Source organism: Salmo trutta, chromosome 35 (genome assembly GCF_901001165.1).
Source record: "Salmo trutta chromosome 35, fSalTru1.1, whole genome shotgun sequence".
Classification (NCBI taxonomy): Eukaryota; Metazoa; Chordata; class Actinopteri; order Salmoniformes; family Salmonidae; genus Salmo; species Salmo trutta.
Genome location: NC_042991.1, coordinates 37,824,195 through 37,846,727, shown reverse-complemented (window position 1 = coordinate 37,846,727; position 22,533 = coordinate 37,824,195). Strand labels below are relative to the sequence as shown.

The window sequence follows — 22,533 nt, the reverse complement described above, 5'->3', positions numbered from 1 at the left end:
AACCGCTAGGCTACCTGCTCTAACCGCTAGGCTACCTGCTCTAACCGCTAGGCTACCTGCTCTAACCGCTAGGCTACCTGCCACTAGGCTACCTGCTCTAACCGCTAGGCTAACTGGCGCTAGGCTTCCTGCCGCCCCTACACTAAACACAAACGACATACAATATCTGAGATGACACCAGTTTATTGTCCCTGGCTGGCAGTCACAGAGGCAGAAGCGTAGGCTGTGGCTTTGACACTATCAACAACAATGACACGCAAATGGACTCACCAGACAGGGGGCCCTGAGGGAGAGAGAGAGAATCTTATCTAGAAGGAGAGAGCGAGATCCTTCCTGTCACTGTTGGGTGGCATTGAGCGGCTGCAAAACAGGAAGCTTTCCCTGAGAAGAAACAGAAAACAGCCGCGTAATTAACCTCTGAAGAGAAGCAGTGGGCTGGGTTCTCACATCTAGTTTTTTTTGTTGTTTTTTTTGCACTAGCACATCATCGAGCTTCGATTGTTTGAATCAGCTGTGTAGTGCTATAGGGCAACAAAAAAAAAAGTGCCAAACGTACACCTCCTGGAGTCCCCAGGACGGAGTTTGGGGAAACACTGCCCTAAGGGATATAACACTAAAGACAAAGCCAGGATGTGATGCTACAGAGATGTGTTCTGTTGAGTTGTTGACTGAGATGTGTTCTGTTGAGTTGTTGACTGAGATGTGTTCTGTTGAGTTGTTGACTGAGATGTGTTCTGTTGAGTTGTTGACTGAGATGTGTTCTGTTGAGCTGTTGAACTGAGTTGTGTTCTGTTGAGCTGTTGAACTGAGTTGTGTTCTGTTGAGCTGTTGAATTGAGTTGTGTTCTGTTGAGCTGTTGAATTGAGTTGTGTTCTGTTGAGCTGTTGAATTGAGTTGTGTATAAACTGATACAAATTCAACACTGTTTTTTTTTATAACAGTCCCAGTCTGCCCCCTAGTGGTTAACCAACATGTCGGAGTAAACACTGACTGGACAAAACATTAGGAGCACCTTCATTTATAGATTTTGTATTTGAAAACTTTTGCGGTGTAGATGAGCTTTAATATTGCAGATAGATTGTAGCTTCCATCAATATAATTGTCTGCATCATTTCCAATCCCCCATATATATTTTTTGTAAATATACAGTACCAGTCAAAAGTTTCAGAACACCTACTTATTCATTTACATTTACGTCATTTAGCAGACGCTCTTATCCAGAGCGACTTACAAATCCAAGGGTATTTCTTTTATTTTTCCAATTTTTATACATTGTAGAATAATAGTGAAGACATCAAAACGATGAAATAACACATATGGAATGATGTACTTAACCTTTATTTAACTAGGCAAGTCAGTTAAGAACAAATTCTTATTTACAATGACGGTCTACCAACATGCTAAAGGCCTCCTGCGGGGACGGGGGCTGGGATTAAAAATAAAAATACATGTCATTAAAATATAGGACAAAACACACATCACAACAAGAGAGACAACACAACACTACATAAAGAGAGACCTAAGACAACAACACAGCATGGTAGCAACACAACTTGACAACAACATGGCAGCATCACAACCTGTCAGCAGCACAACATGGTAGCAGCCCAAAACACGGTACACGGCTATATAAATAAATTTGATTTGATTTATATCTGACGATTTTGAAGAGATGAAAAATATTCCTGCCGTGATTGAAGCACGGCGGATGAATTGTGTGCTGAATGGTGAAAAAGTGAAGAGTATCTGTTCTTTTATTTATTTTTCTATATATGGAGTCTCTCCCTACTCAAGTGCAGTTTGGGTATATTAACTACAGAGTCAGAGCATTTATCCCAAGACCAATGCAGTGGGATCATTGTAAAGCTTTTGGTCATATAGCAAGTGTTTGCAGAAGGGAGAAGCCGAGATGTCCAAGTTGTGGAAAAGATCATGTCATGTGTTATAAAAGTGATGAACATGTTGCAATTGCGGTGGGAAACATGAAGCCACGTCTTTCGAATGCCCCACAAGGGTTGAAAGAGAACGTGGTGGACAAAGTCAGGGTTGTACTGAGCATTTCATATGCAGCAGCTGTGAAAAAAGGTTGAATGGTGCATCCAAAGTGTCCATGGTAGTGGATTGGCCTACACTGCAGGATGCAGGGGTTGCCTTTCACCAGCAGGATCCTGACATTTTGAAGGTTAAGATGGTGGACTTTGTAGCCTTTAGAGCTGTGGTAATTAATGGCACTGCCAAGGTGGAGAGAAGGTCCAGGAAGATAGAAATCATTGTGATTGCGGTGGAGCGGTTCCTGGGGCTGAAAGATTTTCAGCAAAGGAGTTACATGGAATATTGGCACAAGCCGTACCACCCTCTCAGGTCCCAGAGCCGTACCACCCTCTCAGATCCTAGAGCCGTACCACCCTCTCAGGCCCTAGAGCCGTACCACCCTCTCAGGTCCTAGACCCGTACCACCCTCTCAGGCCCTAGAGCCGTACCACCCTCTCAGGTCCCAGAGCCGTACCACCCTCTCAGGCCCTAGAGCCGTACCACCCTCTCAGATCCTAGAGCCGTACCACCCTCTCAGGTCCCAGAGCCGTACCACCCTCTCAGGTCCCAGAGCCGTACCACCCTCTCAGGCCCTAGAGCCGTACCACCCTCTCAGGCCCTAGAGCCGTACCACCCTCTCAGGTCCTAGAGCCGTACCACCCTCTCAGGTCCTAGAGCCGTACCACCCTCTCAGGTCCTAGAGCCGTACCACCCTCTCAGGTCCTAGAGCCGTACCACCCTCTCAGGTCCTAGAGCCGTACCACCCCTCTCAGGTCCTAGAGCCGTACCACCATCTCAGATCCTAGAGCCGTACCACCCTCTCAGATCCCAGAGCCGTACCACCCTCTCAGATCCCAGAGCCGTACCACCCTCTCAGATCCTAGAGCAGTACCACCCTCTCAGGTCCTAGAGCCGTACCACCCTCTCAGATCCTAGAGCCGTACCACCCTCTCAGGCCCTAGAGCCGTACCACCCTCTCAGGCCCTAGAGCCATACCACCCTCTCAGGTCCTAGAGCCGTACCACCCTCTCAGGTCCCAGAGCCGTACCACCCTCTCAGGTCCCAGAGCCGTACCACCCCTCTCAGGTCCTAGAGCAGTACCACCCTCTCAGATCCTAGAGCCGTACCACCCTCTCAGGTCCTAGAGCCGTACCACCCTCTCAGGTCCTAGAGCCGTACCACCCTCTCAGGTCCTAGAGCCGTACCACCCTCTCAGGTCCTAGAGCCGTACCACCCCTCTCAGGTCCTAGAGCCGTACCACCCTCTCAGATCCTAGAGCCGTACCACCCTCTCAGATCCCAGAGCCGTACCACCCTCTCAGATCCCAGAGCCGTACCACCCTCTCAGATCCTAGAGCAGTACCACCCTCTCAGGTCCTAGAGCCGTACCACCCTCTCAGGTCCTAGAGCCGTACCACCCTCTCAGATCCTAGAGCCGTACCACCCTCTCAGGCCCTAGAGCCGTACCACCCTCTCAGGCCCTAGAGCCATACCACCCTCTCAGGTCCTAGAGCCGTACCACCCTCTCAGGTCCCAGAGCCGTACCACCCTCTCAGGTCCCAGAGCCGTACCACCCCTCTCAGGTCCTAGAGCAGTACCACCCTCTCAGATCCTAGAGCCAGACCACCTTCTCAGGTCCCAGAGCCGTACCACCCTCTCAGGTCCTAGAGCCGTACCACCCTCTCAGGTCCTAGAGCCGTACCACCCTCTCAGGTCCTAGAGCCAGACCACCCTCTCAGATCCTAGAGCCGTACCACCCCTCTCAGGTCCTAGAGCCAGACCACCCTCTCAGATCCTAGAGCCGTACCACCCCTCTCAGGTCCTAGAGCCGTACCACCCTCTCAGGCCCTAGAGCCATACCACCCCTCTCAGGTCCTAGAGCCAGACCACCCTCTCAGATCCTAGAGCCGTACCACCCTCTCAGGTCCTAGAGCCGTACCACCCTCTCAGGCCCTAGAGCCGTACCACCCTCTCAGGCCCTAGAGCCGTACCACCCCTCTCAGGTCCTAGAGCCGTACCACCCCTCTCAGGTCCTAGAGCCGTACCACCCTCTCAGGTCCTAGAGCCAGACCACCCTCTCAGGTCCTAGAGCCGTACCACCCCTCTCAGGTCCTAGAGCCGTACCACCCTCTCAGATCCTAGAGCCGTACCACCCTCTCAGGCCCTAGAGCCGTACCACCCTCTCAGGCCCTAGAGCCGTACCACCCCTCTCAGGTCCTAGAGCCGTACCACCCTCTCAGGTCCTAGAGCCGTACCACCCTCTCAGATCCTAGAGCCGTACCACCCTCTCAGGCCCTAGAGCCGTACCACCCTCTCAGGCCCTAGAGCCGTACCACCCTCTCAGGTCCTAGAGTCGTACCACCCTCTCAGGCCCTAGAGCCAGACCACCCTCTCAGATCCTAGAGCCGTACCACCCTCTCAGGTCCTAGAGCCTTACCACCCTCTCAGGTCCTAGAGCCGTACCACCCTCTCAGGTCCTAGAGCCAGACCACCCTCTCAGATCCTAGAGCCGTACCACCCTCTCAGGTCCTAGAGCCTTACCACCCTCTCAGGTCCTAGAGCCGTACCACCCTCTCAGGTCCTAGAGCCTTACCACCCTCTCAGGTCCTAGAGCCGTACCACCCTCTCAGGTCCTAGAGCCGTACCACCCTCTCAGATCCTAGAGCCGTACCACCCTCTCAGGCCCTAGAGCCGTACCACCCTCTCAGGCCCTAGAGCCATGCCACCCTCTCAGGTCCTAGAGCCGTACCACCCTCTCAGGTCCTAGAGCAGTACCACCCTCTCAGGTCCTAGAGCCGTACCACCCTCTCAGATCCTAGAGCCGTACCACCCTCTCAGGTCCCAGAGCCGTACCACCCTCTCAGGTCCCAGAGCCGTACCACCCTCTCAGGTCCTAGAGCCTTACCACCCTCTCAGGTCCTAGAGCCTTACCACCCTCTCAGGTCCTAGAGCCTTACCACCCTCTCAGGTCCCAGAGCCGTACCACCCTCTCAGGTCCTAGAGCCTCTCAGGTCCTAGAGCCGTACCACCCTCTCAGGTCCTAGACCCGTACCACCCTCTCAGGTCATAGAGAAGTACCACCCTCTCAGGTCCTAGAGCCGTACCACCCTCTCAGATCCTAGAGCCGTACCACCCTCTCAGGTCCCAGAGCCGTACCACCCTCTCAGGTCCTAGAGCCGTACCACCACCCTCTCAGATCCTAGAGCCGTACCACCCTCTGAGGTCCTAGAGCCGTACCACCCTCTCAGATCCTAGAGCCGTACCACCCTCTCAGATCCTAGAGCCTTACCACCCTCTCAGGTCCTAGAGCCTTACCACCCTCTCAGGTCCTAGAGCCGTACCACCCTCTCAGGTCCTAGAGCCGTACCACCCTCTCAGGTCCTAGAGCCGTACCACCCTCTCAGGTCCTAGAGCAGTACCACCCTCTCAGGTCCTAGAGCCGTACCACCCTCTCAGGTCCTAGAGCCGTACCACCCTCTCAGATCCTAGAGCCGTACCACCCCTCTCAGGTCCTAGAGCCTCTCAGGTCCTAGAGCCGTACCACCCTCTCAGATCCTAGAACCAGACCACCCTCTCAGGTCCTAGAGCCGTACCACCCTCTCAGATCCTAGAACCAGACAACCCTCTCAGGTCCTAGAGCCGTACCACCCTCTCAGATCCTAGAGCCTGAAAAGGGAGATATGGAGAACTGGAAGAAGGAAGAAGTGGGAGTTTTGTTTGTTTTGGCAATGTACTATTTTAATTAGGGTGGATTAAGTTTTACTATTATGTATGGATTTATTTATTTGTATTTTATTTTTTGGGTTACACCTTTTGGTGTGTAAGTCCGCCATAAAACCCACAGAAGAAGAAGAATAACAACAAGTTCCCAGATAGCAGGTATCTTTTTAAACAATCAACATGTGTGTTTCTTTTAAGGTCTTTGTATAATCTGTAATTTGTTGTACCCCCTAGCATATGTTATCATTGTCTATTTGTATACTTCTTGTATGTATACAGATTATTCTACATTATTAAAATAAAATAGCATGTATCTAGTCCCGATCCACCAGTATTGCAAGTGTGTTTGCAAGTATTAGCGTTTTACATTCAGCGACGCTAGTGTTTGTTAGCAGGGCATTTTCTTTTAGGAATTATCTGCTTTTTTATTAATAACGAATCTTAGTTTTAAGTACATCACACGCAAACATGGAGATCAGCACAGAAATAAGCAATACGGGTGAGGTTATTTCGATACTACTCAAAATCAATAGACTTTATTGACATGTCAAGTTAAATTAGCTACATTGTCAAAGTATACATATAACGACAATGGTGGGACAAACAGTACTACTAATAATAATAATACTATTTGTCTTGGAAACGTATCAGCAACTGATTAAAAAAATAACTATTTTCACACGACTTCGATATAAGTGTATTTTTCGTGGCAGGTTGGGAGAATAAACGTTGTTTGTTAGGACCCTGAGTTTAAGGTTGGGAAAGAGTTAGCGTTAGCGGAAATGCTCTCCAACCACGGAAGTGGCGTAAAAACAAAAAGTGTCCCTTAGCAACGAAAGCTAGCGTTTCTATTGGACAGATTCAGGTAGGTCCCTCCCTGTTTGCTGAACCTGTCCAATAGAAACACTCGTTTTCGTTGCAAAAAAAATAATAATTACGGAACCGTTTTCAAAACTGTTTGGGGTTTAATCAGTAGTCCAAACAGTTGCAAAACGCCGATAGAAACGAGAGTTTCTATTGGAAAAATGCAGGTTGGTCCATCCCCGTTTGCTTCCGTTTAAGAAACGTTTTGCAACAGAATCGGCGGAATGAATACACCCTAAGTAACGCTGGCTAGGTGACCCGTGAGACAAGACAATATGTGTAAAGGTGTCGAAAATACAATGACATCTAATTACACTTTATGCTTACATTTTTGGCATGACAATAATTGCTCTCAACGTTATCCAGATAAATGTAGCTACGTTGGCTAGCCAGGCAAGGGAATGCGAGAGAGTCATTGCAAACTGGTACTGTATTATTGACTATGTTTTGTTTATTCCATGTGTAACTCTGTGTTGTTGTATGTGTCAAACTGCTTTACTTTATCTTGGCCAGGTCGCAGTTGTAAATGAGAACTTGTTCTCAACTGGCCTACCTGGTTAAATAAAGAAAAATAAACATGGAACGTTACAGTGGCTAGGTTGTCTTTTTGCCCAAGGCTAGCAATTCACAATGTATTTATATATAAAAAATGTAGGCTGCTATCAAGGGGAAACTTCAAGAACTTGGTGCCTATGTTGGTAAGTGTGAATATCATCAGCTTTTAAACTCAGCTGCAATCTTGACTGTAGATTCCCTTGCTTCAGATGTGATTTTGTTAACTGTTGTAACTGTCTCTCTCCAAGATGAAGAGCTACCAGACTATATCATGGTGATGGTGGCCAACAAGAAGACTTCACAGCAAATGTCTGACGACCTGGCCCTCTTCCTTGGAAACAATACCATCAAGTTTACTGTCTAGTATGTAGCTAACCAGCTAGGCCTGGTCCCAGATCTGTTTGTACTATCTTGCCAAATTCTAAGGTAATTGAATTGCTGTTTGGCAAGACAGCACAAACAGATCTGGGACCAGGTTATAGCTAGTTAGGTGTAAATGCTTTTCCTAACCCTGGTGTGTTGTCATTAACAGGTTACACGAAGTCCTGGAGAAACTGAGGTCTGTGGCAGTAGGTAAATTCCAGTAACACCGAAGGAGTCTGTGCTTTCACTGAAAGTAATACTGTAGCGGCTGGTGAGAGAGGAGATCAAAAGAACCCGAGATGGTTATGTAACAGACTTCAAGGCCAGGGTTGTTTATAATACTGTAATATAAAGTCATCTTGTGTGTTGAGTGTCTACTCTTTTCTGTTCTTGAATAGAGACAATGCATTTTTTTTAAACAAATGCTATATCTGTTGAAATGTGTTATCTGTCCATGTGTAACTAGATTGACAATCTCTCTCTCTCCGTGTGTATATCTAGAACCAGAGTCCCTGAGGCCTCCGCTCTACTCTGACGCTGGCATCTCAGCTGCGAAGAGCCAGAGGAAGGGTGGGGGGGTCAAAGGGGCTTGTGGTGTCCAGTTCGCTCTCTGATAGGACGGAGGCCCGCGTGTCCAGCTCCGCCCATGAGTTTAACTGATGTGAAATGGCTAGTTAGTTAGCGGTGGTGCGCGCTAATAGCGTTTCAATCAGTGACGTCACTCGCTCTGAGACCTGAAGTGGTTGTTCCCCTTGTGTTGCAAGGGCCGTGGCTTTTGTGGCCTTCCCTGTAGCTCAGTTGGTAGAGCATGGCGTTTGCAACACCAGGGTGTATGCATTCACTACTGTAAGTCGCTCTGGATAAGAGCGTCTGCTAAATGACGTAAATGTAAATGATGCTTCGTGGGGTGTCAGTTGTTGATGTGTGCAAGGGTCCCTGGTTCGAGCCCGGGTTGGGGCGAAGAGAGGGACAGAACCTACACTGTTACATGAGCACAGGTAAGTGTTGATTTTTGAGACATGGATTAAATGTTGAAAATATCACTGTTCTAGTTGGCTTTGATCATGTGGAAGAACCCTAACACTGACTCATAAGACCTCTGAAGACCTACATGTCGTTCAACTATATAGAGCTTCAGCGTTTTATCGTAAGCAAACGGCCCAGCTTTGACTCACACTAACTGTACTGCCATTCTGTCTAGAAGGGTCTCCTCAGACAAGACCTCCTCGTCCAGCCGTACCTCCACGGTCAAGCCCCAGGTGGACTCCTCCGAGGCCGTCATCGACATCAAGCCCGAGCTGGACGATGAACTCATCGGCGAGGACCCCGTGGACATGGGCGTCCTGCCTGTTTGCCTGCGTGGATCTAACTCTGGAGGAAGAGGAGTGCGGGCGGTGACTCAGATCTACCAGCCGCCCCCAGGGCAGGCCTTCCTCAGGGGACAGGCAGGTCGGCAGACGCCTACAGGTCGTCAGAGGGATCCTCGGGGTCTCACAGCAGGCATCAGCACGGCAGTTATCACCTGGAGGGACTGCAGGGCATACAGAGATGGAGCCAGCAGCAGGGGTACAGATCACCTTCCCCAAACTGTGTGTTATGTGGTCCATGTTAGTTAGTTGAATAAAACCAGACTATAGATTATGCTCTTACACCTTCACATCAGTAGAGGAGGAGGATGACGAGGAGGATGAAGGATAGGCTCTTACACCTTCACATCAGTAGAGGAGGAGGATGAAGGATAGACTCTTACGCCTTCACATCAGTAGAGGAGGAGGATGACGAGGAGGATGAAGGATACGCTTTTTTTCTAACTGTCTTTTCTGGTGGTGTTGCCTCCAGAATCCGGAGTGGGAAACGAGGAAGCGCAAGGCCCCAGTGGTGAGCTCCGTGGTGCGGGTGAACCAGGGGGCTGACAAGGGTCCAGACAGTAACGAGCTGGAGGAGGAGGAGGACGAGGAGGATGAAGGATACGGCCTCAAGAGTATATCCAGCAAAGTGTCCCTGCCTTCCAAACCAGAACGCAGGTAAGAGAACGCACACACCATCACTGTCTCTCTTTTATGCTCTCTCCTTTTTCACTAAATTTGAATCTACTCTGTATTTATTTTGCTTCCTGTTTTGCTAAATTGTAACTCTTACTCCCAGTTAGTTCAAGTGGAAGCCTTAGGAGAGTAGAAAAAAACTGTCTTGTATCCTGTTTTGAACATCCCTTGTCTTTCACATAAATTGTACACTCCATTGTTTGTGTCCTCAGTGTGTTATCTGTGTATTGACCCATGTCTCTGTTTCTAGACCCTCTTTGCCAAACAAGCCAACAACAACCTGCTGATGAGAGCTATTTCTGAGGTCTCCATCAACAAGACTACAGCCTTCCCAGCTGGTATGTTTTGCTCTGTCAATCTGCCTGAATAAAGATGATTACTATAGTAATCCCTAAAGGTTAATAAAATATGTGTTTATTTGCCCCTTCCTGTTGCAAAGATGCCTTCACTGTCAATCTGCCTGAATGAAGAATGAATCTTAACTATTGGACATGTGTTGTCCTGTTTTATTATCATGACACCTGGGTCGTATTCATTAGGCACCAAATGGATCAAAACGGACTGAAATGGTGGGGGACTACCACTACCTGAACGTGTTATATAAAAACCTTGTTTTTTTGTTCGCAAAATGTTTTACTACGTTGTGTACTAATGAGTACGACCCTGTTGCCTTCATGTCTTCCCCTAGTACCACAGAGACAAACGGTTCCCGTGGCTCCCAGGACCCGTTCAGCCAGCGATGAGATGAAAGCAGCCATCCCCGAGGGACAGACTCCCCCCTCAGAGTCCCAGGTCCCCAGGCAGCTAGGTAAGAGCCCCTAGGCAGCTAGGAACAGTGCATTCGGAAAGTATTCAGACCCCTTGACTTTTTCTACATTTTGTTACGTTAAAGCTTTATTCTAAAATTGATTAAATTGAAGGTGGGAAAAAAAAATATCTACACACAATACCCCATAATGACAAAGCAAAGCCTTTACTCAGTACTTTGTTGAAGTGCCTTTGGCAACGATTACAACCTCGTCTTCTTGGGTATGACGCTACTAGCTTGGCACACCTGCATTTGGGGAGTTTCTCCCATTCTTCTCTGCAGATCCTGACAGATCCTCTGTCAGGTTGGATGGGGAGCGTTGCTGCACAGCTGTTTTAAGGTCTCTCCAGAGATGTTCGATCGGGTTCAAGTCCAGGCTCTGGCTGGGCCACTCAAGGACATTCAGAGACTTGTCCCGAAGCCACTCCTGCGTTGTCTTGGCTGTGTGCTTAGGGTCGTTGTCCTGTTGGAAGGTGAACCTTCGACCCAGTCTGAGGTCCTGAGCGCTCTGGAGCAGGTTTTCATGAAGGATCTCTCTGTACTTTGCTCCGTTCCTTTTTGCCTCGATCCTGACTAGTCTCCCAGTCCCTGCCGCTGAAAAAACATCCCCATAGCATGATGCGGCCACCACCGTGCTTTACCGTAGGGATGGTGCCAGGTTTCCTCCAGACATGACGCTTGGCATTCAGGTCACAGAGTTCCATTTTGGTTTCATTAGACCAGAGAATCTTGTTTCTCATGGTCTGAGAGTCTTTAGGTGCCTTTTGGCAAACTCCAAGCGGGTTGTCATGTGCCTTTTACTGAGGAGTGGCTTCCATCTGGCCACTCTACCATAAAGGCCTGATTGGTGGAGTGCTGCAGAGATGGTTGTCCTTCTGGAAGGTTCTCCCATCTCCACAGAGGAACTCTGGAGCTCTGTCAGAGTGACCATCGGGTTCTTTGTCACCTCCCTGACCAAGGCTCTTCTCCCCTGATTGATCAGTTTGGCCGGGCGGCCAGCGTCTCGGAAGAGTCTTGGTGATTCCAAACATCTTCCATTTAAGGATGATGGAGGCCACTGTGTTCTTGGGGACCTTCAATGCTGCAGACATTTCTTAGTAACTTCACCCAGATCTGTGCCTCGACACAATCCTGTCTCGGAGCTTTACGGACAATTCCTTCGGCCTCATGGCTTGGTTTTTGCTCTGACGTGCGCTGTCAACTGTGGGACCTTTATATAGACAGGTGTGTGCCTTTACAAATCATGTCCAATTTAATTTACCACAGGTGGACTCAATTTTATTTAATCCATTTTTATTTAATCCATTTTAGAATAAGGCTGTAATTTGGGACGCACGATATATTGGTAAGCATATCGGAATCGGCCGACATTAGCTAAAAATGCCAACATCGGCCCGATGTCTAGTTTAACGCCGATGTGCAAAACCAATGTCAAAGCTGACGTGCTAACCTATATGACGTAATGACGCCATGAAAAATATAGCGCTACACGTGCAACGCAGCATTCCTAACCCACAATGTCTGCTGTGCGGATCGAGCAGTCAACGATTCGAGCAGTCATTTGAAAGAGTAACAACATTTCATCGCGACAGCTCAAAGGCGAAATCCATTAAAGCCAAAATAATTTCATTGCCCTTGACAATCAACTGCTCTCTGTCGTGGATGATGTTGTCTTTTGCCGACCCAAGTAGGCGCTATTTTTTTCCTGATGTTGCACAGTATTGTTGAAACTCCCATCCATGAGCTTCTTGCTATGGGGCGTCACTGCTATTAGCTTCACGACTGACATTTGGACCTGCGACGTGGGTCGACGAGGATTTCCTACTGAGGAAAGCCGTTTTGCATGCTCAATAATGTGCTGGTTTTCATACCGCTGCTGCCACTTCAATGGCGTTTGAGAACATGTTTGAAACATGGAAATATGAACACACTCCCAGCTCCATTCAAACAACTGACTCAACAAATAAGCTCAACTGCGACTGTAGCAGACGTGATATTTTCTGTCATGGCATTGAAGCGCCTGCTCAACAAAACTGACAACACAGACCGTCGGGTTAACTTGGAAAAGTTGGGTTAACTTGGATGGGTTAACTTGGAAAAGTACTCTACAAGAAGCTGTGAACAAGCGATTTTGAGGGCATTCTCTCTGAGCCTCTTTACTGTGTCGCCACCATGCTCGATGCTAGGTACAAGGACCGCTACTTCAATAAAGACAAGAAACAGGGTTTACGTGAAATGTTAGACATGGAAACGGGACACAGTGACCGTGCGCACCGAGGAAGAGAAGCCACAGACAGAGTTGAAACTTACATTTTAGTCATTTAGCAGACGCTCTTATCCAGAGCGACTTACAGTAGTGAGTGCATACATTTCATACATTTTTTTCCCTTTTTTTTCCTGTACTGGTCCCCCGTGGGAATCAAACCCACAACCCTGACGTTGCAAACACCATGGTCTACCAACTCAGCCACAAGGGAGCCTTCACTGCTTGACATGTATGATAAAATCCTGGTAGAGACTGAACAAACAGCACAGGAAGTAAGTGAAAGAGATTTTGACGTTTTACTGGTAATGGGGACAAATGTAAATGCCAACAAAATAACTTTGTGTGTGTGTGTGTGTGTGTGTGTGTTTCAACTATAACTTCTAATCTGCTTTAAAGGACACTAAAATTAAATATCGTTTTTTTGGGCAAGGAAAATATCGGTATCGGCTAAACGTTTCATATCCGGTGCGTCCCGATCGTAATGTAACACAATGTGGAAAAAGAGAAAGGGTCTGAATACTTTTCTATTGCACTGTATATCAGATATCAAGGCCTAATCTCTGAAATTCACCCCTAATCCCTACGCCCTAGGTACTTGGCGAGATCTAGGAGGATTTGATTAGTATAGGCAATATGGGGGAAACTTTACCTAGTTTACCAGAGGGTTCGGTGGGGCTATTATTGTTAGCCATATTGATTGTACCTTCATAAGTGCATAGGGGTAGAATCGGGATTGGGCCCATGACTTCCCATCTCATTAGAGGAGCATGATTGTTGTTGTTTGTCCTGACTAACTGTACTGTCTGATGTCTCCCTCTAGTTCAGTCCCTGGCCTCTCGGCTGCATTTAGACTCGCCAGAGGACATGAGAACACAGCACAGTGACTATCTAGGTGAATGTCCTGGTTTAACCCAAAATTATTTTCCAATCATTTCGTTCTGAACAGAATCATTTTTTTTTTTCTTAGTTCCGTTCCAACCTGTTTAAACCGGTTTAAACCATTTCAACCTCAACCAATATCCTAACCTTACCTGGGATTGTAGCCTTGGGATGCCCAAGTTAAACATCAGGGTCCATATTAAGAGCATGACTGATCTAGGACCAGGCCCATGTAATCGTATTCATTATGAACTATAAGGGAAGTATGATCCTACATCAGCCCTCGTCAGGTCTCTCTGTGAATACGGCCCCGCGACTGATTGGGTATTTTGGTGGTTTTATTAGGATTCCCATTAGCTGTTGCTATAGCAGCAGCTTCTCTTCCTGGGGTCCGGATGAAACATGACATAATACAAAACATTAACAGAACTATTTGTCTAACAACCCGGGGGAGTAGGACTGATTTGTTTACCTCTTAACTCGGGACAAACTCCTTCACGACTCAGGGGGAGCAGTTCCGAAGCCCTTTAGACTGACCCCTGACCCCTACGCAGTACAGCTTCTAACATCAGGTTGAACGTGTTTTACAGCTAACTGTAACTAACAGCATGACTGACTCTCTTTCGTCCCAACCAGCGCGGAAGGTGGTTCCCATCAGGAGCAGACTGGGACCGTTGGGAGAGGAGGTGGTTCCTGTCAGGAGCAGACTGGGACCGTTGGGGGAGCAGACTGGGACCGTTGGGAGAGGAGGTGGTTCCTGTCAGGAGCAGACTGGGACCGTTGGGGGAGCAGACTGGGACCGCTGGGGGAGGAGGTGGTTCCCATCAGGAGCAGACTGGGACCGTTGGGGGAGCAGACTGGGACCGTTGGGGGAGGAGGTGGTTCCCATCAGGAGGAGACTGGGACCGTTGGGGGAGGAGGTGGTTCCTGTCAGGAGCAGACTGGGACCGTTGGGAGAGGAGGTGGTTCCCATCAGGAGCAGACTGGGACCGTTGGGGGAGGAGGTGGTTCCCAGCAGGAGCAGACTGGGACCGCTGGGGGAGGAGGTGGTTCCCAGCAGGAGCAGACTGGGACCGTTGGGGGAGGAGGTGGTTCCCATCAGGAGCAGACTGGGACCGTTGGGGGAGGAGGTGGTTCCCATCAGGAGCAGACTGGGACCGCTGGGGGAGGAGGTGGTTCCCAGCAGGAGCAGACTGGGACCGTTGGGGGAGGAGGTGGTTCCCATCAGGACCGCTGGGGGAGGAGGTGGTTCCCAGCAGGAGCAGACTGGGACCGTTGGGGGAGGAGGTGGTTCCCATCAGGAGCAGACTGGGACCGTTGGGGGAGGAGGTGGTTCCCATCAGGACCGCTGGGGGAGGAGGTGGTTCCCAGCAGGAGCTGACTGGGACCGTTGGGGGAGCAGACTGGGACCGTTGGGGGAGGGAGTGGTTCCCAGCAGGAGCAGACTGGAACCGTTGGGGGAGGAGGTGGTTCCCATCAGGACCGCTGGGGGAGGAGGTGGTTCCCAGCAGGAGCAGACTGGGACCGTTGGGGGAGGAGGTGGTTCCCATCAGGAGCAGACTGGGACCGTTGGGGGAGGAGGTGGTTCCCATCAGAACCGCTGGGGGAGGAGGTGGTTCCCAGCAGGAGCAGACTGGGACCGTTGGGGGAGCAGACTGGGACCGTTGGGGGAGGAGGTGGTTCCCATCAGGAGCAGACTGGGACCGTTGGGGGAGGAGGTGGTTCCCATCAGGAGCAGACTGGGACCGTTGTTGGAGGAGGTGAGGAGGATTATTTTTTGTTTATTTAACCTTTATTTAACTGGGCAAGTCAGTTAAGAACAAATTCTTATTTACAATGACGGCCAAACCCAGACGACGCTGGGCCAATTGTGCGCCGCCCTATGGGACTCCCAATCACGGCCGGATGTGATGCAGCCTGGATTCAAACCAGGGAGTGTAGTGACGCCTCTTGCTCCCGAATGTGGCACAGTGGTCTATCAGCATAAAAATACATGTAGACAGATAAAAGTTAAATCAATTCAACCACTCATGAAGATGCACTGTTACCCAGTCTATTGTAAACTAAACTAAATGTTCTGTTTTAATGTTACCTGCCAAAACATCCGTTTACAGCATGTTTTGTATGTTTTTTTCCCCCCTAACACTACCAACTACAACTTTTGTTTACATTTTATACGCTCATACAACTGCTTTTTAAAATCATCAAAGATGACACTCAAGTTTACCAACGTGTTTCCATTGTGCTCTTGTTTAGGTGCCTATGAGGAGTAGGCTGAGGTTAGAGGAGGTGGCGCCTCCTATGAGGAGTAGACGGGAGGAGACTACAGTGCCAATGAGGAGCAGGCTGGGAGCCATGGTCAAAGAGGAGATCCAGCCAGCTTCTCCACGCATGGTGCAGCCAGCCAGGTATGTCATACTGTCTGCCCTCTTCGTGACTCAGACTGCTGGCTCAGATATTTTATTTACACATTGTTGCAGCAGCAGGGTTCCAGCATGGGTCACTGAAAACAATCTGGCTCCATAATATATCTGATGCCAGTCTGATCTAAGTGGGCCGATGGCCATAGGCTAGTTAGCTAACCATGCACCTAAACTAGGCTGGAAATGAACAGAACCATAATGCTTTTGTATGTATGTCCCCCTCTCCCTTCTGTCCCCCTCTCCCTTCTGTCCCCCTCTCCCTTCTGTCCCCCCTCTCCCTTCCGCCCCCCCTAGCCGTGAGAAGTCTGAAACCGCGGGGTCAGCCAGTCCTAAATTCATCGTGACCCTGGATGGGGTTCCTAGCCTCCTGGGTGTAACCTAGGATACTATGACATGGCGGCAGATGGCAGTTGTCCTAAACCAGCCAAGACCACCACGCCTGACCCCTCCATCCACCTCGGAACAAACCTCATATTCAGCATCCGCCATAGACTGCAGGGGTAGCCACAATACTCAGATGGTAATTTTTTTATTTTACCAGGTTTGTCTGAAATCTTTATTTATTTTTGTATTTTATTTTATGAGAGACCTGGCCAAAATAGTAGCACAGACACATTTACAACATCAAATACACAGCAGTACAGTTTTAAGAAGACATATACACATTGAACAACATTTTGTAACTGAGATAACTGTCCCTTACACCAGAGTTCCCTTACGGTTGGTTTCCACTACTTCGTCATGCCCAGTGTTTCCCCCCACAACACGACAGCTGATTTGGAAATAATTGCGTTCTAAACTGTAGATCGTGATTGGTTGATTAATGGTGTCGGGTGGGTGGAGCCGAGACACGACCGTGTCACCAATCAGACCCCGCGAGAACTGGAGCAACCAACCAGCAACCAGCAACCAAACTTCCTCAAATCACTTTTTTTTATTTTTTTTAATAGTTTTTGTTGTTGATGAAAAGCGGTTCTGCCAGGGTGAGGAGGCTTTTGGACATTGCAGTAGTAATGCCACCTGATTCAAGCAAGGTTGACCCTCATGTTACCATAACTACAGCAGAATACTGTCTGGTGGACACTCATCCCTCATGTTACCATAACTACAGCAGAATACTGTCTGGTGGACACTCATCCCTCATGTTACCTTAACTACAGCAGAATACTGTCTGGTGGACACTCATCCCTCATGTTACCATAACTACAGCAGAATACTGTCTGGTGGATACTCATCCCTCATGTTACCATAACTACAGCAGAATACTGTCTGGTGGATACTCATCCCTCATGTTACCATAACTACAGCAGAATACTGTCTGGTGGACACTCATCCCTCATGTTACCATAACTACAGCAGAATACTGTCTGGTGGATACTCATCCCTCATGTTACCATAACTACAGCAGAATACTGTCTGGTGGATACTCATCCCTCATGTTACCATAACTACAGCAGAATACTGTCTGGTGGATACTCATCCCTCATGTTACCATAACTACAGCAGAATACTGTCTGGTGGACACTCATCCCTCATGTTACCATAACTACAGCAGAATACTGTCTGGTGGATACTCATCCTTCATGTTACCATAACTACAGCAGAATACTGTCTGGTGGATACTCATCCCTCATGTTACCTTAACTACAGCAGAGTGGTGGACACTCATCCTTCATGTTACCATAACTACAGCAGAGTGGTGGACACTCATCCTTCATGTTACCTTAACTACAGCAGAATACTGTCTGGTGGACCCTCATCCCTCATGTTACCATAACTACAGCAGAGTGGTGGACACTCATCCCTCATGTTACCATAACTACAGCAAAATACTGTCTGGTGGACCCTCATCCTTCATGTTACCTTAACTACAGCAGAATACTGTCTGGTGGATACTCATCCCTCATGTTACCATAACTACAGCAGAATACTGTCTGGTGGACACTCATCCTTCATGTTACCTTAACTACAGCAGAATACTGTCTGGTGGACACTCATCCCTCATGTTACCATAACTACAGCAGAGTGGTGGACACTCATCCCTCATGTTACCATAACTACAGCAGAATACTGTCTGGTGGACACTCATCCTTCATGTTACCTTAACTACAGCAGAATACTGTCTGGTGGACACTCATCCCTCATGTTACCTTAACTACAGCAGAGTGGTGGACACTCATCCCTCATGTTACCTTAACTACAGCAGAATACTGTCTGGTGGACACTCATCCCTCATGTTACCTTAACTACAGCAGAGTGGTGGACACTCATCCCTCATGTTACCTTAACTACAGCAGAAAACTGTCTGGTGGACACTCATCCCTCATCTTACCATAACTACAGCAGAGTGGTGGACACTCATCCCTCATGTTACCATAACTACAGCAGAATACTGTCTGGTGGACACTCATCCCTCATGTTACCTTAACTACAGCAGAGTGGTGGACACTCATCCCTCATGTTACCATAACTACAGCAGAGTGGTGGACACTCATCCCTCATGTTACCTTAACTACAGCAGAATATTGTCTGGTGGACACTCATCCCTCATGTTACCTTAACTACAGCAGAATACTGTCTGGTGGATACTCATCCCTCATGTTACCATAACTACAGCAGAGTGGTGGACACTCATCCCTCATGTTACCATAACTACAGCAGAATACTGTCTGGTGGATACTCATCCCTCATGTTACCATATATATATATATAATTTATATTTTAACTTTGAACTTTCTTCAAACTACAAATCTACCATTCCAGTGTTTTACTTGCTATACTGTATTTACTTTGCCACCATGGCCTTTTTTGCCTTTACCTCCCTTATCTCACATCATTTGCTCACATTGTATATAGTCTTATTTTTTTCTACTGCATCATTGATTGTATGTTTGTTTTACTCCATGTGTAACTCTGTGTTTTTGCATGTTGTCGAACTGCTTTGCTTTATCTTTATCTACACTCTTGACCCAAATTGCTACAGACCTATATCCATCCTACCCTGCCTTTCTAAGGTATTCGAAAGCCAAGTCAACAAACAGATTACCGACTATTTTGAATCCCACCGCACCCTCTCCGCTATGCAATCTGGTTTCAGAGCTGGTCATGGGTGCACCTCAGCCACGCTCAAGGTCCTAAACGACATCGTAACCGCCATCGATAAGAAACATTACTGTGCTGCCGTATTCATTGACCTGGCCAAAGCTTTTGACTCTGTTAATCACCACATCCTCATCGGCAGACTTAGTAGCCTTGGTTTCTCAAACGATTGCGTCGCCTGGTTCACCAACTACTTCTCTGACAGAGTTCAGTGTGTCAAATCGGAGGGCCTACTGTCTGGACCTCTGGCAGTCTCTATGGGGGTACCACAGGGTTCAATTCTTGGGCCAACTCTTTTCTCTGTATACATAAATGATGTCGCTCTTGCTGCTGGTGAATCTCTGATCCACCTCTACGCAGACGACACCATTCTGTATACTTCTGGCCCTTCTTTGGACACTGTGTTAACAACCCTCCAGACGAGCTTCAATGCCATTCAACTCTCCTTCCGTGGTCTCCAACTGCTCCTAAACACAAGTAAAACTAAATGCATGCTCTTCAACCGATCGCTGCCTGCACCTGCCCGCCCATCCAGCATAACTTCTCTGGACGGTTCTAACTTAGAATTTGTGGACAACTACAAATACCTAGGTGTCTGGTTAGACTGTAAACTCTCCTTCCAGACTCACATCAATCATCTCCAATCCAAAGTGAAATCTAGAATTGGCTTCCTATTTCGCAACAAAGCATCCTTCACTCATGCTGCCAAACATACCCTCGTAAAACTGACCATCCTACCAATCCTCGACTTCGGCGATGTCATTTACAAAATAGCCTCCAATACCCTACTCAACAAGCTGGATGCAGTCTATCACAGTGCCATCCGTTTTGTCACCAAAGCCCCATATACAACCCACCACTGCGACCTGTATGCTCTCGTTGGCTGGCCTTCACTTCATAATCGTCGCCAAACACATTGGCTCCAGGTCATCTACAAGACCCTGCTAGGTAAAGTCCCCCCTTATCTCCGCTCACTGGTCACCATAGCAGCACCCACCTGTAGCACGCGCTCCAGCAGGTATATCTCTCTGGTCACCCCTAAAGCCAACTCCTCCTTTGGTCGTCTCTCCTTCCAGTTCTCAGCTGCCAATGACTGGAACGAACTACAAAAATCTCTAAAACTGGAAACACTTATCTCCCTCACTAGCTTTAAGCACCAGCTGTCAGAGCAGCTCACAGATCTCTGCACCTGTACATAGCCCATCTTTAATTGAGCCCAAACTACTACCTTTTCCCCTACTGTATTTATTTATTTTATTTATTTTGCTCCTTTGCACCATATTATTCATATTATTTATATTTTAACTTTTTCAAACTACAAATCTACCATTCCAGTGTTTTTCTTGCCATACTTTATTTACTTTGCCACCATGGCATTTTTTTGCCTTTACCTCCATTATCTCACATCATTTGCTCACATTGTATATAGTCTTATTTTTTTTTTCTACTGCATCATTGATTGTATGTTGTTTTACTCCATGTGTAACTCTGTGTTTTTGTATGTTGTCGAACTGCTTTGCTTTATCTTGGCCAGGTCACAATTGTAAATGAGAACTTGTTCTCAACTTGCCTACCTGGTTAAATAAAGGTGAAAAAAAATCTTGGCCAGGTCGCAATTGTAAATGAGAACTTGTTCTCAACTTGCCTACCTGGTTAAATAAAGGTGAAATAAATAAATATATGTATACACACAAAAGTATGTGGACATGTAGGGGAAGGGTCTCAGTGACCCTCCCCATTATTAAGGGTACTTTAAGATTCATGTGTTTTGCTGCAGGCCTTATAATGAGATACTGTTGCTATGTGTCTGAAACTCTGCCACAATACATTGAACAAGCCAATCTATATTAGTCTTTGTGGTTAAGCCCTGGCTGCTGTGAGAGTGAGCTGCAAGCTGGGTCTGAGTCAGACCGAAACTAGATCAAGAGAAGTAACCACTGTCTGGTTTAGATATTTTTATCTTTTTTGACAGTGGACAATGCTAATGAATTCAGAGAAGCTACTGCACTAGGTTACCTCTTTTATAAGGTAACCTCAGTTTATTGCTGCACACATACATTGACGTACAGTTGAAGTCAGAAGTTTACATACACCTTAGCCAAATACATTTAAACTCAGTTTTTCACAATTCCTGACATTTAATCCTAGTAAAAAGTCCCTGTTTTAGGTCAGTTAGGATTACCTTGACTTTATTGTCCTTAAGCCATTTTGCCACAACTTTGGAAGTATGATTGGGGTCATTGTCCATTTGGAAGACCCATTTGCGACCAAGCTTTAACTTCCTGACTGATGTCTTGAGATGTTTCTTCAATATATCCACATACATTTTCTACCTCGCAATGCCATCTATTTTGTGAAGTGCACCAGTCCCTCCTGCAGCAAAGCACCCCCACAACATGATGCTGCCACCCCCGTGCTTCACGGTTGGGATGGTGTTCTTTGGCTTGCAAGCCTCCCCCTTTTTCCTCCAAACATAACGATCATCAATATGGCCAAACAGTTCTATTTTTGTTTCATCAGACCAGAGGACATTTCTCCAAAAAGTACAGTCTTTGTCCCCATGTGCAGTTGCAAACCATAGTGTGGCATTTTTATGGCGGTTTTGGAGCAGTGGCTTCTTCCTTGCTGAGCGGCCTTTCAGGTTATGTTGATATAGGACTCGTTTTACTGTGGATATAGATACTTTTGTACCTGTTTCCTCCAGCATCTTCACATGGTCCTTTACTGTTATTCTTGGAATTTAGATAGATTTGCACTTTTCAAACCAAAGTACGTTCATTTCTAGGAGACAGAACGCGTCTCCTTCCTGAGCGGTATGACGGCTGCGTGGTCCCATGCTGTTTATACTTGCGTACTATAGTTTGTACAGATGAACGTGAAGCCTTCAGGCATTTGGAAATTGCTCCCAAGGATGAACCAGACTTGTGGAGGTCTACAATTTATTTTCTGAGGTCTTGGCTGGTTTCTTTTGATTTTCCCATGACGTCAAGCAAAGAGGCACTGAGTTTGAAGGTAGGCCTTGAAATACATCCACAGGTACACCTACAATTGACTCAAATGATGTCAGTTAGCCTATCAAAAGCTTTGAAAGCCATGACATCATTTTCTGGAATTTTCCAAGCTGTTTAAAGGCACAGTCAACTTAGTGTATGTAAACTTCTGACCCACTGGAATTGTGATACAGTGAATTATAAGTGAAATAATCTGTAAACAATTCTTTGAAAAATGACTTGTGTCATGAGCAAAGTAGATGTCCTAACAGACTTGCCAAAACTATAGTTAGTTAACAAGAAATGTATGGAGTGGTTTAAAAAACGAGTTTTAATGACTCCAAACTAAGTGTATGAAAACTTCCCATCATGTCACCAGGGAGTGATCACATGTATATAATCACTCTGAAACATACATGCTGTGTTTCCATTGTCCACTTCTGTATGCAATAACATTAATAAAGCTTTTAATTGATTTACTTAAAGAAGATATT

General features: G+C 47.3%; 1 protein-coding gene and 2 long non-coding RNA genes across 3 annotated transcripts; 2 read left to right on the top strand and 1 right to left on the bottom strand.

Annotated features, from left to right (window-relative positions):
• The first annotated feature begins 6,696 nt into the window (after nt 1–6,696).
• LOC115174382 (uncharacterized) lies at nt 6,697–8,054 on the top strand. Its single transcript, XR_003871772.1, has 3 exons — nt 6,697–7,039; nt 7,270–7,312; nt 7,418–8,054. It is a non-coding gene; the product is annotated as an uncharacterized LOC115174382 (long non-coding RNA).
• Nucleotides 8,055–8,490: 436 nt separating this feature from the next.
• LOC115175164 (golgin subfamily A member 6-like protein 2) lies at nt 8,491–16,579 on the top strand. The gene is made up of 9 exons (XM_029734397.1): nt 8,491–8,530; nt 8,734–9,098; nt 9,372–9,556; nt 9,825–9,912; nt 10,263–10,382; nt 13,469–13,540; nt 14,164–15,287; nt 15,784–15,935; nt 16,245–16,579. Exons 4-9 carry the CDS (start codon nt 9,861–9,863, stop codon nt 16,330–16,332), a joined length of 1,608 nt encoding a protein of 535 aa, XP_029590257.1. The 5' UTR covers nt 8,491–8,530; nt 8,734–9,098; nt 9,372–9,556; nt 9,825–9,860; the 3' UTR covers nt 16,333–16,579.
• A 973-nt stretch (nt 16,580–17,552) lies between these two features.
• LOC115175165 (uncharacterized) lies at nt 17,553–18,670 on the bottom strand. The gene is made up of 3 exons (XR_003871926.1): nt 18,283–18,670; nt 17,961–18,233; nt 17,553–17,589 (listed from the first exon to the last, which is right to left on the bottom strand). It is a non-coding gene; the product is annotated as an uncharacterized LOC115175165 (long non-coding RNA).
• Between the last annotated feature and the right edge of the window lie 3,863 nt (nt 18,671–22,533).